The 16,650-nt window shown below is 41.5% G+C and overlaps 1 protein-coding gene across 1 annotated transcript in view; it reads right to left on the reverse strand.

Moving 5' to 3' along the window:
* Positions 1–16,650, reverse strand: part of scat (VPS54 subunit of GARP complex scat) — a 414,636-nt gene that overhangs the window by 82,081 nt on the left and 315,905 nt on the right. The window contains exon 16 of the mRNA XM_090376331.1: positions 7,417–7,466. Coding sequence (XP_090232457.1) covers positions 7,417–7,466 — 50 coding nt within the window. The remainder of the gene's footprint in view (positions 1–7,416; positions 7,467–16,650) is intronic.

The raw sequence follows: 16,650 nt of genomic DNA on the forward strand, positions 1-16,650 counted from the left end.
GGCATGCACAATTGGGATACACAGTGACAATTTCGCCTTTTAAAAATAGGAATGAAGAGAAGATTCTGAAAATTTATTTATGTTTTTATATGATTGAAGATTTCATGGAAGAGGAAACACATTTCACTACAATAAAGTATAAACCCACACAATTCCAGCTATCAGTATTATCGCAAATACAATAAGATAGAGTTTACTACCGATTTATAATTATATTGCACTAACAGAAAAGCCCAATAAACCAGGAACTGCAAATTGTTTTATTGTTTTATGGTAGTGACCTCCAGAAATATACTCCTATCTCATGCTATCATGCCTCAAGAAATTTCTGTTCGACCTGAAAAAGTGAGCTCCTGAAAACGAGTTGGCCTATAATATCTTGTGAATACAATGAATGACAACAGTGTGTCTCTGACCAATACAACTACAGTAAATGGGAATTATAGTGGGAAATATAGTGCTAGATAGCTTCTTATGCAGCCATATAAATTTTTCAGCAGTTGGGCAGCCCTGAGTCTTGTGAGGATGCTCAGCTACGATTTTTTTTTTTGATTTGGTAGTTGTTGGCGCATCGGCTTCTGTGGCCATATTGCACCTCCCAAGGTTTTTTTTGCAGTACTTTGATCCAGGCCCGAGGCGGGAATCGAACCCGCGACCTTTGGGTTGCCGGGCAGGTACTTTACTCACTCGGCTAGCCCGGTCGGCTGCTCAGCTACCAGAGGGCATTGAACACCCTCGAAAAGTCTATAGAGATGAGAAAATATTTTTGTCAGTAGCTCTCCACCATGTTAAGGATACATTCCAGTGCATCGAGGGTTGACTTTCCTGGCTTAAAGCCAAATTGTTTATTTGCTGTTAAGCTAGCAGTGAGATAGTGCAGTTTAATCCTGTCTGAGCAGCTGCTCCAATACTTTGCTGAGCACAAACAGAGAGGCATTTGGCCAATAGGAGTCGGGCTTATGCTGTAGTTTTGATGGATTTTTGAGGATCAATTGTTTGCCACCTTCCAGTCCGTTGGGAACCAGCCTGAGTGGAGACGGGTTGTAAAGGTCAAGGAGCAGATCCGGGGTGTACTCTGCCACTTTCCTAAACAGTTCCGGCTTGAGTATATCTAGTCCTGGGTATTTCCTCTTTCTTATCTTGTTAATGGCAGTTTGGATTTCTGTATGGGTGTAGGGCTCCTCCGTCCTGGGGGATTTGTATGCAGCAGTGGCCTGGCATTGCAGTTGCTGTTCAGGGTTGTTGTCTGCTTCAATGAGTTTAAAAGTGACATCTAGTATATTGTTTACAGTGTCATGCCAGTTGTTGATAATGGCACCCTGGGGGGTGATGGTGGTGGCTACCTCCGCCTTGACAGCTTATTTGTGGTTATCTAAAAGATGATACTCCAGGGGTCAGAGTTGCCTAGCATAGAGACCAGATGCTCCCAGGACAGCTGCTTCTGCTGACTGATTATCGCAGTATAGGTGTTGCTGGTCTCCCTGTACAGTTGCCTGAGTGGTTCCACTTTGGGGGGGGGGGGGAGGTCCGCCTGGCTCTTTGAAAGGCGCGTCTCTTCTGTTTCACTGCTCTTCCAAGCAGATCGAGTTCTTGCGACCATCATTGGACAGCTCCCGGCCAAGGAGTCCTTCCTCCAGATTGTTTGATTAGCTGCACTGACAATGGCACTGGTAACAGTGCATTGGTGTTGATCCAGAATCTGCTTGTGGAGCTGGTTGGGTGGACGGTTGTGTGCATTTCTAGTGATGGCCTCTTTGAATTTTCCCCAGTTTGCTTTATTGACAGCATATCTATTCTGTTTGCAGCAGTTTATCTGGGTATGGTGGAATGACCTAGGCATAGTAAAGGTGATGGCCCTGTGGTCAGAGGAGGTCCAATCCTCTTGCACCATCCAATTATTGAGGTGACCGGCTAGGGATCTAGTGGCCATGGTAGCATCCAATCTGGCCTCCTAGAGAGTCGAACTGAATGTGGGAAGATTGTTAGCACGATTTATGACAATGAAGCTGCTGTTGGCCAGGAACTCCTCCATATGTTGCCCCTTTCTGGAGACTATGCTCTGGGGTCTCACTGTGCCTCTGAGGTGAGCGGCAGTTTCAGTCAGCGGACACGAGGATTTTGGCTCCTTTTAGTTCAGTTTGCACTTTATGTAGATATTGAATGCACGAGAGGATATCTTCTTCTGGATGACAGTACAAGGAAATAACAGAGTTCCCTTAGAGAGGTCACAATATGTGCACAGGATGCCCACTTGTAGCGTGAGATCCTGGTGATGGTTATATTAGAGTTTCTTACAACAGCAGCCCATGGGGTTGCTCCTTTCATCTGGACAATTTCATAGCTGAGTGGGTATCCTCAGACAGCACACCTGCGCAGGTATAAGGTTCCTGCAGCAGGAGGATGTCTTGATTTTCTTCTTCAGCCCCTTGCCTTATCAGTACCACTACAGTGATAGCTCGTTGTGCATTGAGCTGGAGGAATTTCATACAGCTGTTGTAACTTTTAGGCACAGTCCCCATAATGAATTCTTAATTGTTGGGTGCTTCTTGTTTTTATATATACTGAGCATTTGTTACTCTGACTGAGTGTGTGTTGGAGAGCTTTTGCCACTTGCTGTTTGTGCAGGCTTGGTCGCTTTCTTTATTTAGACAGTTTGCATAATCGTGCCCCTTCTCGGCACAGTGTCCACAAGTTGGCTCCTGCTGGACGCACCTGTGAGTAGTGTGGCCGAATCGGCCACACCAGAAGCACTTTGGCACAGCGATGTGTTCCCTGAAGTGATGGGAGCTCCAGTTTATATATATCCTCTCTTTTTTTTATTATCACCCTCCATGCCTCAGGGGCCAAACTGATCAGCCAATTTATTGAGCCACCATTCCCAATCTTGGTTTGGTGTTTGGGCATGATTAAGCTTGCACGGTCCCTGTCAGGTAAGTCTTGTTAGAGGTTTCATTTGTATATCTGCTCACAGATGGATGTGTGAGCAGATATACACAGCTCTTTCGCTTTCTAGATAAGTATTGTGCAAAATTGTCTCCATCTTGTGGAAGAGGGTGACAATCTGTGATCTCAGGCCAGAGGATACCCTATTGAGATTTTCCTTGCAAATGTTTTCAAGGGCCATTTTTAGGAAGGGAGTTTTCTTGTAAACAGAACCCTCAGGTAAAGTATGGTCCAGGGGTGGTTCTTAGTGTTTGTCGTCATTAGTTTCTTTCTGCAATGCAGTGGCTTCCAGCTGTTCAATTGCCTCGGTTTGGGATCGTGTTTCCTGTTCTGATTTAGGAATCACTTGCTTTTGATTTTTCAGCTTGGATGGGGGGCCCCTGACCAGGCATCCTCCATCTATTCTGGTTAGTCAATTATGACGGGGTTGTCATTATGGTTCAGTCAGGAGATCTTTGTGTATCTAATTTCCCCTCCATTTTGTTGATTCCAGATAACCAGGACTGTTCGGTTTATCGGGTTCACAGTGTTGAGATCACATAGATTGTGAAGAATGTTGGCGCTTGATGCCCACCACCAGTTCATGGGTGCTTTTGGAGGCACACAATAGTTTCTGGAAATTTTGGAGTGTCCTAATTTCTATATTAGGTGTCCCCCCCACAGAACTTTGGGGGGACACCTAATATAGAAATGCTCCTAAAAAGACGAGACTACTTTCCCGGGGGGAGTTCAGTGACGGTGGAGACATTGATGACATTAGAATTTCTGGTAGCAGCACGAGTATGCAGATAGTTCCTATCCATGGACAGTTTATGGTTTGGGTGGGGGAAGAGACACTAAAACACATATTTCGCTGATAAAATTGTTCATTGAAGACACCTTTGATGGAGCACAGTAACTGCTCAGTTTTCACTAGTAGGAGCACCTCCCAGTCAAAGTGTCAGGTGGAAACGTGGCCACCACGTTATATTGGCAGCCTCTCTATAGCCCTGTTCGTCGGTCACATGGTGACCATGCAGTCTGGCAACAAAGGATATAAAGGATACCAAGGCAACAAAAGATAACGCTTCAACCCGACCAAATTTCCTGGTAAATTGGCAAAATTTTCTCACCAGTAGGTTCCTCAGTTCTTTATAATCCTGTGAGTACACTTTTCTTGAGCTAGAGAACACTTAAAACACATATTTAAGTGTAAACAGAACCCTCTTAATACACATCCGAATAGTAAGGCAGCCATATTGGCGATCTTGTGTAGGTGTGGGATTTTGTGCGTTTCGGCATTACAGGTGATAGAGGACCCAGGCCAGGCTCCTCGTATCTTGGGACGGTGTCACTGGGCAGCAGTCGCCCAGGTGTTAGCTGCTCCCTAGTGGTAGAATGGCCTGGCACAAGCAGTACAACAACACATGCACGTTAGGCTGACACACAAGTGCCAACACTTTTTGGGCCACTCTGCCGAGGTACTGCACCACCACCACCACCATAGATGAACAAGGTGGAGATGGGCAAATGCCTAGGAGCTAAAAGTGATAGTTTCAACATTACTTATTAAGTTGTTTGGTATTTCTTTTGGGGCAACGTGAAAATATTACCCAGACACTAAGGGCCCTGTCAACTGAGAAAGTTTGGGAATCTCTGCTCTATTCTATACATATATTTACTTTTCTTTCATTTCCCAGCACACCATTTATGCTATGGAAATACTAATTATATAAGTCCAAAGTGAGACCCATAAATTCATAAAGAAATACCAAGACATGCTGATAAACAGAATGTTTTTAGAAATTTGTTACATCATCATCATCATTAGCCATTTTCAATCCACTGCAGGATGAAGGCCTCTCCAGCAACTTTCCAGTTCCTTCTGTTTTGAGCACTGGCCATCCATTTACTACTCAAAAACTCATGAATTTCATCTATCCATCTCCGCCTTTGTCTTCCTTTGCCTTTGTTATTTGTTACATAGCATTATCCATCAGATACTCATTTGTCTAAATGTGGGATAAAATCAAATTTGGATTCCTCAGGCCACCTACTTTATACTTCTTCTACAGGATGCCTCAAAAATATTGGTACAAATGTTTAGGGGAGGTAGGTAACATCTAAAGGAATGTGAATTGCATAGGAACCCATACCGGAAATGTCAAGGGAAAGTAGTAGCAGAGGCACAAGAAGCAGAAATGACACAATACAGTAATTAGTGGCAAACATTTATTTGACATAATATTAACAATACAGTACGAGATGGATGCATTTCATGGTGTTACAAGAGATGCTCGAAGGTTCCACCATGAGACGTGATGCATGTGTGACACCGACGGAGCATGGACTGGTGGACACAGTCGAACACACATGGAGTTTCTTTGACAGTAGCAGCAGCGCAGACGAGTCTCGCCACAAGATCCATTTCCATCTCCACAGGCGATTCATACAAGATAGATTTGAGGGGCCCCACAGAAAGAAATCAAGGCTCGATAAATCAGGTGAGCGCGGGGGCCAGGCAACGGGTCCACCACAGCCAATCCATCGACGCCCAAAATGCCTGTTCAAATGGTCACGAACACACCTTCTACAATGGGCAGGCACCCCATCATGTTGAAACCAAATGTTGCGTCTCACATTTGCTGGAATATCGTCAAGTAACCCTGGTAGAACTTGTTCAAGAAATATCCGATATTTAGCGGAGTTCATGTGGGATGGTAACAGGTATGGGCCGACTAAGCAGTCACTGACCATACCTGCCCACACATTTATTGCAAAGCGATGTTGTGCCGCATAGGGGCACACGCCGTGAGCCCACACATGAGCATTGTGCTGATTGAATAAGCCTTCCCGAGTGAAATAAGCCTCATCCATGACCAAAACATAGGCTGGAAAATTCAAGTCTTGAACACTTTCTTGGAGAAACCATTGCACAAAAGCCACACGTGCAGGATGATCTTGGGGGAGCATTAACTGAACCCTTTGGAGATGAAAGGGGTGTAAGGAATCGTCATGCCAAACACGCTGTACACTGCAACAAGACACTCCTAAGGCAGAGGCAACGGCATGTGTGCTGGTAGTAGGATTATTCTGGACGGCATTCAACACACTTTCTTCTGTGGCAGGAGTTCGCGTCGAATGTGGTCTGTCCGCACTACTCCTGTTACCTCTAAATGACCCATAATCGTACAAATTTTGATGCACACGTGCAAACAAACGGTGGCCCGGTACATGTCAGCCTGGGAAGTATTCTCCATAAATTCGCTGAGCGGCTCGTCCATTGCCCTCTGCTAATCCATACACTAGGTGCATGTCTGCCAGCTCACAGTTCGTATATCGATGCATGCTCTTCATGCAGCGACTACTGTTTGAATGAATAAACCAGAAATTTTCCCTTTCGCGAACTGATGAACAGCACCGTGTACCGACTTACATATGAGCATTGTGCTGATTGAATAAGTCTTCCCGAGTGAAATAAGCCTCATCCATGACCAAAACATAGGCCTGGTTATAGGTTTCCAGTTATGGGTTCCTATGTGATTCACATTCCTATAGTGTTACCTACCTCCCCTAAACGTTTGTACCAATATTTTTCAGACACCCTGTATATGCCAATGCACAGTGAAAAGAGCTACACAGAACTTGTGCAACTAAGCAGCAAGGGACATGGCAGGCAGGTCTCTTGGTCAGTCAAATTAAAAAGAATGAGGCAACTGTTGTATCTCACAGCAGCTAATTTGTTAACAGATTAAAATCAAGTTCAATTAAAATGCAGACTTATTCAACACAAGGAGAGCCAGCAGGCCTTATGACTATCACAATCAGAGAGTACAATGGCAAGATTTTAAGGGAAGCAGAACATACTGTAAAAATCCATATAATTTCATTAAGGACTGTTTAAACAATAACAGCTATGAAAAACAGTGACGAAAACAGAAGATTTGGGAAAGAAAACAAACATTTCCCAATCGTGGAATGTCACATGAATAAAGACACTAAAGTTGTTTGTTGGAATTTATCATTTTCCTTAGGCAAGACTATCTATATATGTCAACTGCTTACATAGAGTAAACTCTTTTATAATACACCCACCTTTGGCACTATTCTTCTGGTCCCATAATCAATCTTATGTGTGCATTTGCTTTGTTTGGTATTAATCTTTATTCCTCATTTATTTAAACTAATGATACATGTACAAATATCAGCAGTTATCTTAAACATAAGTCACATAAGTCCAGTGATGATGTAAGAGGTAAAATATGGGAATGGATGGGAATAGATAAAGACACACTGGACAGAAGAATTTTAGATTCCATTGCAGTTTCACAAGAATATCTGGACACAAGACTTGAAAAGTTTTATTTTACAGCCGAAATTAAATTTAGGAAAGTGCAAGTGTACATGCTGGGGAAAGTGGCATTTCAGATTTAAAACAAAGAATAAACCACATATAATATATAATCTTAAAAACAAAAAATAAAATAAACTTACCCAAGCTTGGTTTTCCTTTCCTCATGAAAACGAGTCACAAATCTTTCACACTAGAAAATAAAACTATTTTTATATTAGTGAGCAGACACCAACTATAAAAGTGTTTTATAAAACAATAGTATACAACCTCCATGGAAACTAATTACATTATTTACCTAAACGTTTCTCTATAGCTATAATATAATTACAGCTTTCAGAATGTTTCATTTCCAAAATAAAATTTTCAAATATTTTTATCATTAACAAACTAAATAATTTTTTCTCAGCAGAATCAGCATTCTTTCCTAATTATAACTAACCCAATGACCTAAGCTAAGAAAGCATTAGACTCTTAGTTCTGGCTCAACATTTCTAAAGTTAAGTGCACATGATTTTAGAACACAAGTTTTTGTAATAAGTTGACATTATGTCACCTCTTATTAAGCATACTTCTAAGTGTAAGCATTAATACAATGATTTCAATTAAGAAAACTAATAGATTTTAGTTTTTTAATTATACTTTTTCACTATTAAGAAATATTAATATATTAAAGAAACATTGAAAATATTAAGTTATGTTTATATTAATACAATCAAATATAGTAAGAGAATTAGTATATTAATACAGTCAGCCCTCGTATAACATGTGTTTACACTACATGAATTCGATCTTACACGATTTATAAATAGGGGAACGATATCATATATAACACGAACGGAATTCGCTTATGCACGATTCCCCTTCATGTTTACAAGAAATGGCAGTCGAACACGGAATCACCCCAACTAAACGCAACACGATAGGAATGAAGAGAAGATTCTGAAAATGTACTTATGTTTTTTGTATCAGTGAAGGGGAAACACATTTCACCCATAATAATGTAAAAACCACACAATTCCAGCTATCGGTATTATCGCAAATGCAATTAGATCGAGTTTACTACCAGTTTATAACAGATTCCACTAGCAGGAACGCAACTGGAAATTTTTTTGTTTTATTGTAACCCCTAGAAATGTGCTTTAGTAAAATGTGAGCTAGTGAGGTGTTAATAGTGTGTCTCTGCCTTTACGGTGTTGTTTATTCAGTTGCTACACGTGTGCAGCTTAGTTTATGTGTATCAAGCGTGCCTCATTTTGTAATTGTGCTTTATTCCCTAAAAATGAGTAAAATACTTAAAAGGTGTGAAAAGGAAGCGTCCTGGTGAAGACACTACAGATTCAGAGAAAAAAAGAAAAGCAATATTGATAAACAGGGGCGGACTGGGTCAAAAATTCTTACCTGGGAAAATTTGTAGTGGCCTCATACTATGGTTTATGGCCAAAATCACACTGGCCCCCAGCCCACCGGGGTTTCCCCAGTAAGCCTTATGGCCAGTCCGCCCCTCTGTCAATAGAGAAAAAATATGAAATTGTGAAACGCTTTGAGCGAAATGAAAGACCATGTGATATTGCACATGCTACAGGCCTAAATTAGGCAACGCCGAGAATTACAAAGAATGCAGAGAAAATAAAAACAACTTTGATAGCAGGAACAACTCAAAGTGTAATTAAAATCCATTAGATCAAGATACAAAGAATTGGAAGAGATGGAATGGCTGTCATCTGTTTGGATAGAAAATCAAACAAAAAACAAGTTTGCTTACGATAGAAGCAAAAGCATTAGCTTTTGTATTACGTAATAGTCGTAATAAAATAGGTAAGTATTTTATTACGATTATTTATTGTGTTTGGTAATGTTTTGGTTACAAATGTGTTCAATCTTGGGTAGTCGGCACCTAACCCTATTTTTCCCATGGGGCCTATTGTTTATACTGCACGATTTTGCATTGCACGGGCGTTTCTAGGTTTATTGTTGTTTGTTTGTTATTTGGTTTTTAGGAGCATTAGCAACTAAGGCCATATTGCTCCAGGATATGCGGTGGTCATTCCCTGACCTTTCTGCATCCTTCGTATTTGGTGGTGACAGGCTCGAACCACGGTCTAATCAAGAAGAGTGTGCTACACACTGATGCTCCTTCCCACCCGGCTATGGAGGCACCTACGAGGGTTTCTTGGAACACAACTATCATGGTATACGAGGACTGACTGTATCTTCTCCTCCAAAATCTTCCATGTTGTGGTTGGCCAGTTTCTTCCTACAAACTCATTGAAATGAGGTTATCCAAGTGTTGGATAAGATTTTGCAGCTCAGGCAAATACTAAGTTTTTATTTATATTTAGCCGTTTTATTAAATTAATTGTCATATTAACTTATTTTCTATAAATAGCTTTATGGTCCTAGTCAGGATCCTTGATTTATTTTGAATTTAGATAGCGATTTTGAAAGTTAATACTTAGTGTGCATAGATTTTACCATTTATAATTTGGCACCATTTTTATACAATACAGAATAGCATAACACATACTCCAAACTTGATAGCGTAAGGTATAACGTAAAGCTAGAAAGCAAAATACGTAGCACTATATTAGAAATCTGATATCTTAGTATAGTATTATAAATTAATCAGTAAAATTTATTAATCTTTGACACATACTAGAGCAGCAAAGCAACGTGCAGAGATTAGCAGGAATGCTGTGGCTCGTGGGAGAACCGAAGGGGGCGATTCTACGATGCATCGGAGTCTAAAAAAATGTGCGAAATGTGAAATGTTTGCAGACCTTTCTAGAACAGAACATGATCTAGCCAAGGAGAATGTCTGTGTGTGTGTGTGTGCTAGGTGCGGAGACTGTGAAAAAATTAGGCGCCAACTCGCGTCTATGAGAGTTTGAAGTGTAGAGTAGATGGCCCCCTTCGAGGGAATTAATATGAGGCGCTCATCACGCTCTCAGCTGGCCAACTCAACACAAGAGCTCACATCCAGAATTTAAAACAAATACACCAACCGTTTAATTAAAATGGTTTAATACCAGAAACTAAAATGAACCAAACGATATTACACTGTAAAATGATATATGCAAGATTTACAAAATAAATATATACGATGAAACTTTAATATACAATAAAATAAATAAATAAATAAAATATTTAAAATACAATAAAGCTAAAAGCGATAAAACATTGACTGAAGCTTTCGGAGGCTTCCGCCTCCTTTCTCAACAACAATGATGTTAAATCAACACATCCTTAAGTAACAGGCTCACGGCACACGTGGTTGACCAGGCGCATACTCAATACTTCTTCCATACGATCCAGAACCGGAAGCGGCTCGGGAGCGTGGAAATATAAAACGCTCGTCTTTTGCCAGGACCACAGCTTCTAGTAGGGGGTGAAATCGAACACCCCTGTCCCTATTCATATTATTGTTCTCAGACGAGCCTATCCACAAACTCTCTAGCCACTTACGGTCCCAGAACCTATGCGCCCGGTCAAGGATGACAGCATTCACCGGGGAGACCTGATGATGTTTCTCCCAATAATGCTGAGCAATGGCGGACTTATTGAACTCTGCGGTCTGTATAGCTCGCATGTGCTCCCCCAGACGGTCTTTTAGTCGCCGTCCTGTCTCACCCACATAACATTCCCCACAGTCCGGGCATTCGATCTCATATACGACCCCACTACTGGAATCCCCAGGAATGGGGTCTTTGACCTGAGACAACACTGTGTGCAACTTCCGACCCGGAAGCTGCACACAGCGTGTCTGAAAGTCACGTAGCATTCTTGAAACACGATCTGACAAGCCCGGATAGTAGGGAATATAAACTGTGGCGACTGGAACGGACGATATTTCATGATTAGGCTCCACGCCTCTATTATATTTATCAATCACCCTCTGGGGGTAACCGCATTTCATAAGATCCGCCCTAACTCGCCCAATTTCTTTCTCTAACGTCCTGACACATTTAACATGTGTCAGGACGTTAGTTCATAATAGGGTTGGTAGGATTGCACATTTATATAAGATGAGGCACATTAGCAAATTCAATACGTTATTGGAAGAACAGGCAAATATGTATAGGGCTAATAAATCTAATTTTATTCATAATCTGAGTGGTAAACCTCTAACAACAGAGCAAGAGGGGCTATTGGCTTTAGGGCCTAAGTTTGCCTTGTTACCCCCTAAACCTCCGATTACTGAGACAGCTATGGGTATTGAGAGGGCAATTCGTAAATTGCCAGAACCCATTGCTAATCGTATTCGGGTAAAAGCCTCAGCCATCCTATGTCAGGCCAGAAAGGCTACTCCTAATCTCACCCGTAATCAAATGAAAGCATTAAAGGAACTTAAGCAGGATGAAGATATTGTGGTTCTGCCGGCAGATAAGGGTAGATCTACAGTAGTATTAAATAGTGATGATTATCATAAAAAAGCACTAGATTTATTACAAGATGATAATACATACAAGGTCATCCACAGAAACCCTCTAGCCGGTTTAGAACAACGTGTTAATAAGATTTTACAGCTCTGGCTAAAAACGGGTAAGATTTCTAAAGAAAAGTACTGGTCTATGCATGCAACGGGGTGTCAGCTGCCCAGGTTTTATGGGCTGCCGAAAACACATAATTTGGGGGTCCCGTTACGACCCATTCTTTCTTTTGTTGGGAGCCATACCTATGCTTTGTCAAAATTCCTGGCGCAGCTGATTTCTCCTATAGTGGGACGGTCCATGTTTGTGGTTAAAGACAGGGTAGATTTTGTGAACTTCGTTAAAAATCAAAATGTAGGGGAGAATGAAATAATGGTGTCGCTGGATGTGGTGTCATTATTTACTTGTATACCCATAGCCCATGGGGTGGAATGTGTAAAGGTGGCACTGCAAAGAGATGATACCCTAAGTGCTAGATCGCACCTAAGTGTAGAGGATATATGCTGTGGTGTAGAGTTATGTCTTTCGAGTACGACTTTGCTGTATAAAGGAGTGATGTACAAACAGGTTCACGGCACAGCTATGGGTTCTCCTATTAGCGCCATTGTCGCAAACCTGGCAATGGAAGAGTTAGAAAATAGGGTTTTTACAAGTTTGGAGTTCCCTATGCGCAAGTAGAAGAGGTACGTGGATGACACGTTCACTTTGGTGCAAAAGGGGAGGGAAGAGGATGTAGTTGGCTTTCTCAATGATTTCTCTCCTTTTATACAGTTCACCTCAGAGGTGGAAGTGAATGGTTCCCTCCCATTCCTGGACGTAATGGTGAGTAGAGAAGGCTCCAAGCTTAGTACTACAGTGTTTAGGAAGCCTATGTGTAGGAGCCAGTACACCCATTATAGGTCAGCACAGACTGCCCAGCATAAAAACAGCGTGGCCAGGGCACTTTTGGGTAGGGTTAGGACACATTGTAGTACCTCTGAGGAGAGAGGGAAAGAAATTGGGCGAGTTAGGGCGGATCTTATGAAATGCGGTTACCCCCAGAGGGTGATTGATAAATATAATAGAGGCGTGGAGCCTAATCATGAAATATCGTCCGTTCCAGTCGCCACAGTTTATATTCCCTACTATCCGGGCTTGTCAGATCGTGTTTCAAGAATGCTACGTGACTTTCAGACACGCTGTGTGCAGCTTCCGGGTCGGAAGTTGCACACAGTGTTGTCTCAGGTCAAAGACCCCATTCCTGGGGATTCCAGTAGTGGGGTCGTATATGAGATCGAATGCCCGGACTGTGGGGAATGTTATGTGGGTGAGACAGGACGGCGACTAAAAGACCGTCTGGGGGAGCACATGCGAGCTATACAGACCGCAGAGTTCAATAAGTCCGCCATTGCTCAGCATTATTGGGAGAAACATCATCAGGTCTCCCCGGTGAATGCTGTCATCCTTGACCGGGCGCATAGGTTCTGGGACCGTAAGTGGCTAGAGAGTTTGTGGATAGGCTCGTCTGAGAACAATAATATGAATAGGGACAGGGGTGTTCGATTTCACCCCCTACTAGAAGCTGTGGTCCTGGCAAAAGACGAGCGTTTTATATTTCCACGCTCCCGAGCCGCTTCCGGTTCTGGATCGTATGGAAGAAGTATTGAGTATGCGCCTGGTCAACCACGTGTGCCGTGAGCCTGTTACTTAAGGATGTGTTGATTTAACATCATTGTTGTTGAGAAAGGAGGCGGAAGCCTCCGAAAGCTTCAGTCAATGTTTTATCGCTTTTAGCTTTATTGTATTTTAAATATTTTATTTATTTATTTATTTTATTGTATATTAAAGTTTCATCGTATATATTTATTTTGTAAATCTTGCATATATCATTTTACAGTGTAATATCGTTTGGTTCATTTTAGTTTCTGGTATTAAACCATTTTAATTAAACGGTTGGTGTATTTGTTTTAAATTCTGGATATGTACTCTCCCAACCTTAGAGGCCTTTTTGAAGACAAGAGCTCACTCCTGTGCATCAGGCAACACAGCGGCAATCTCCAACGCAGAATGCGCTGGTCCCACGGGATCTAGTTATTGTCGGTGAATGTAATGTCAGGGAGACGGGAAATATATTAGGCAAAAAGTGTAGGTGGAAAGGACCACGGTACGTATGTCAGGGGCAAAAGTTGATGACACTTTAGAGCAGATATCTTTTAAGGCCAAAAAGGATGCTATTGTTGTACACATTTGACCTTAAGAGATCTGCAGATTTACTTAACAAGCACAGGTCAATGTTAGGGTTAACTTTGAAAGTGTCTGCAATCCTGCCCAGACATGATAGGAAGAAGTATATGATGAGAGCATTACCAATCAATTCGGCCCTGGAGAGATTGTGCAAGACTCATGGGGTAGAATTTTTTCAGCATGTTCTGTGCTTGCTAACAGGAGGGACTGCTTCTACAGAGATGAGATACACTCAAATAGAAAGGGTGCAAGAATATTTCTGATTGGTGATGCTATCGAGGCAGTGATAGGTGGGAAAACTGCAACCCTGGGGGGAGGGGTATTCACAGAATAAAAGATTAACAGTAGCCCCAGGCAGAGGCGAAAGTGATTCTTGCACTGCTTCTATGGTAATGAGCAGCAGCCTAGAGAGAAATTTCTGGGGATTTCAAGAGCTGCTGGGAGTCATCATAGAACAAGTAAATACATAGGCTCTATTAGGGTAACTAAGAGTAAGAACAGGTGCATGTATACTTGCATGTACACCAATGCTAGAAGCATAGTATATAAATTTGATGTATTTGGAGTGCTTATCAAGACATCAAAGGCAGATATCACTGGGATATCAGAGACATGGTGTCACACATATATATATATATAAGCAGTGCAGAATTGGAATTTGGGGAGTACAATATGTATAGAAAAGATAGACAGGATAGGAAGGGAGGAGGGGTTATGCTGTTAGTCAAGAAACAAAATCTAAGGAAGTGCATCCAGTTGACATGGGTGGTGAGTGCAATGTTAAGTCAGTTTGGTGTGACATTCACACAGGGAAAGAGAAAATGAGTAGGAGTGTGTTATAGCCCTAATGACTCTATTGAGTAAAACAAACAATTCTGCAGAGAAAGAGTGGGCCAGTAAATCAGAATTTTTTGTCTAAGGTTAAATTTAATTCTTCTAAGAGAGGTTTTATTCTCATAACCAAAGGACGATTAGCATTAGGGCGGTTTTGGTATAACCTGCTGTGCCGTGATATGAAAAGTATGGGCCAGTTTGGGTGTTCTGGCATAGATCTAATTTTATAGGCATAATGTAGTATCAGTTGTTGTCGCCTGAATTAGAAAGGGGGTTCGTGTGCTTCAGCATATAAGCTATGTGTTGGAGATGTGTGATATGCCCCTAAAGCAACGCATATTCCACTATGATGGATAGGATCGAGCCAGCGAAGGGCACTAGGTCTTGCTGAACTATAGACTGGTGCTCCGTAGTCAAGTTTTGATCTTATTAATGCTTTATATAACCGTAATAAAGTAAGGCGATCAGCTCCCTAATTAGTTGCAGAGAGAATCCGGATGATATTTAGTTTTTGTTGACATCAAAGTCTTTTGATAAGCTCAACGAAAGTGAGTTTATGGTCTAAAGTGATTCCTAAGAACCGTATGCTGGGATGAACTACTGTTGGTTGGCGATTCAGTTGTAGCTCCGGATTGGGATGGAGTTTGTGTTGGCGGCAAAAATGGATGCAAAATGTTTTTTCCGGACAAAATTGAAATCCATTAGTCTGAGCCCATGAACAGATCTTACTTATTGCCCCTTGCAACTGTCTCTCAATAGTATTCATGTTTTTCGCATGACACCAAATACTAAGGTCATCTACAAACAGTGCTTTATCAACAGTGTTTGGAATTTGTCCGGCAATGGTGTTTACTGCAATTATAAAAAGTGAAGCACTGAGCACAGAGCCTTGAGGAACTCCTTCTTGTGAAAATACTTGGGACAGTGAGGTTTTAAATCGAACCTGGAATGTACGCTTGCATAGGAAATTCTGTATGAAAATCGGGAGGTGACCCCGAAGTCCATGGCGATGTAATTCACGGAGTATTCCATACTTCCACGGGGAATCATAGGCCTTACTGATATCAAAGCAGACTAACACATGATGTTCCAATCTGAGGAATGCATTCCGAATGGAATTCTCTAATCTGACTAGTATATCTAGTGTAGATCTGTTTTGTCGAACACTGAATTGTGCAGAATGTAGTAGATTGAAATTTTTGAGAATTTTGCAAATGCAACTGGTCAAGGCGATTGGTCCATAATGAACTGGTTTAGGGAAGGCAAGGACCGTAGCACGATGCCATTGATTAGGGAATTTGTCTTCCAGGAAGAGTCTATTGAATAGATGAAGAAGTGGCTGTAATGATTCGGTACTTAGTTTCTGTATCATGGAATAATGAATATTATATGGTCCTACAGCACTGCGTCTAGATGTTGACAAGGCTCTATGTAATTCGTGGATGGTAAAAGGTAAGTTGTATTGTTCATCTCCTTTTGAAGGGAAGTTTAACTTTTGTTTTTCTAAACTTGTTTTTAATCTTCTGAAGGTTGGTGTATAACTTTCTATTGCTGATGTTTTTGCAAAGGTTTCACCTAGTATATTGGCAATTCCAGCACGATCATTTACATTCTGCCCTCTCCATTCCATGATGGGTAGAGGTATCGTTTCATATTTACCAATCATTTTTCTGATTGCTTTCCAAATTTTATGTGTAGGAGTTGCTTGATTGATAGTCAAAGTGAAGCGGATCCAAGCAGCCTTTTTATTGAGGCGTCTAACATATCTCGCTCTTGCTCTAGCGCGCTTATATTGAATGAGACTGGTTGTAGTTGGACTCCGGCGAAAAGAATTCCAAGCTTTGCTTTGCTATTTTTAAGCCACAAGGTATTCATCACTCCACCAGGTTT

Source organism: Mastigoproctus giganteus, chromosome 6, assembly GCF_048544385.1.
Source record: "Mastigoproctus giganteus isolate SK-2022 chromosome 6, ASM4854438v1, whole genome shotgun sequence".
In the NCBI taxonomy this organism is placed as follows: Eukaryota; Metazoa; Arthropoda; class Arachnida; order Uropygi; family Thelyphonidae; genus Mastigoproctus; species Mastigoproctus giganteus.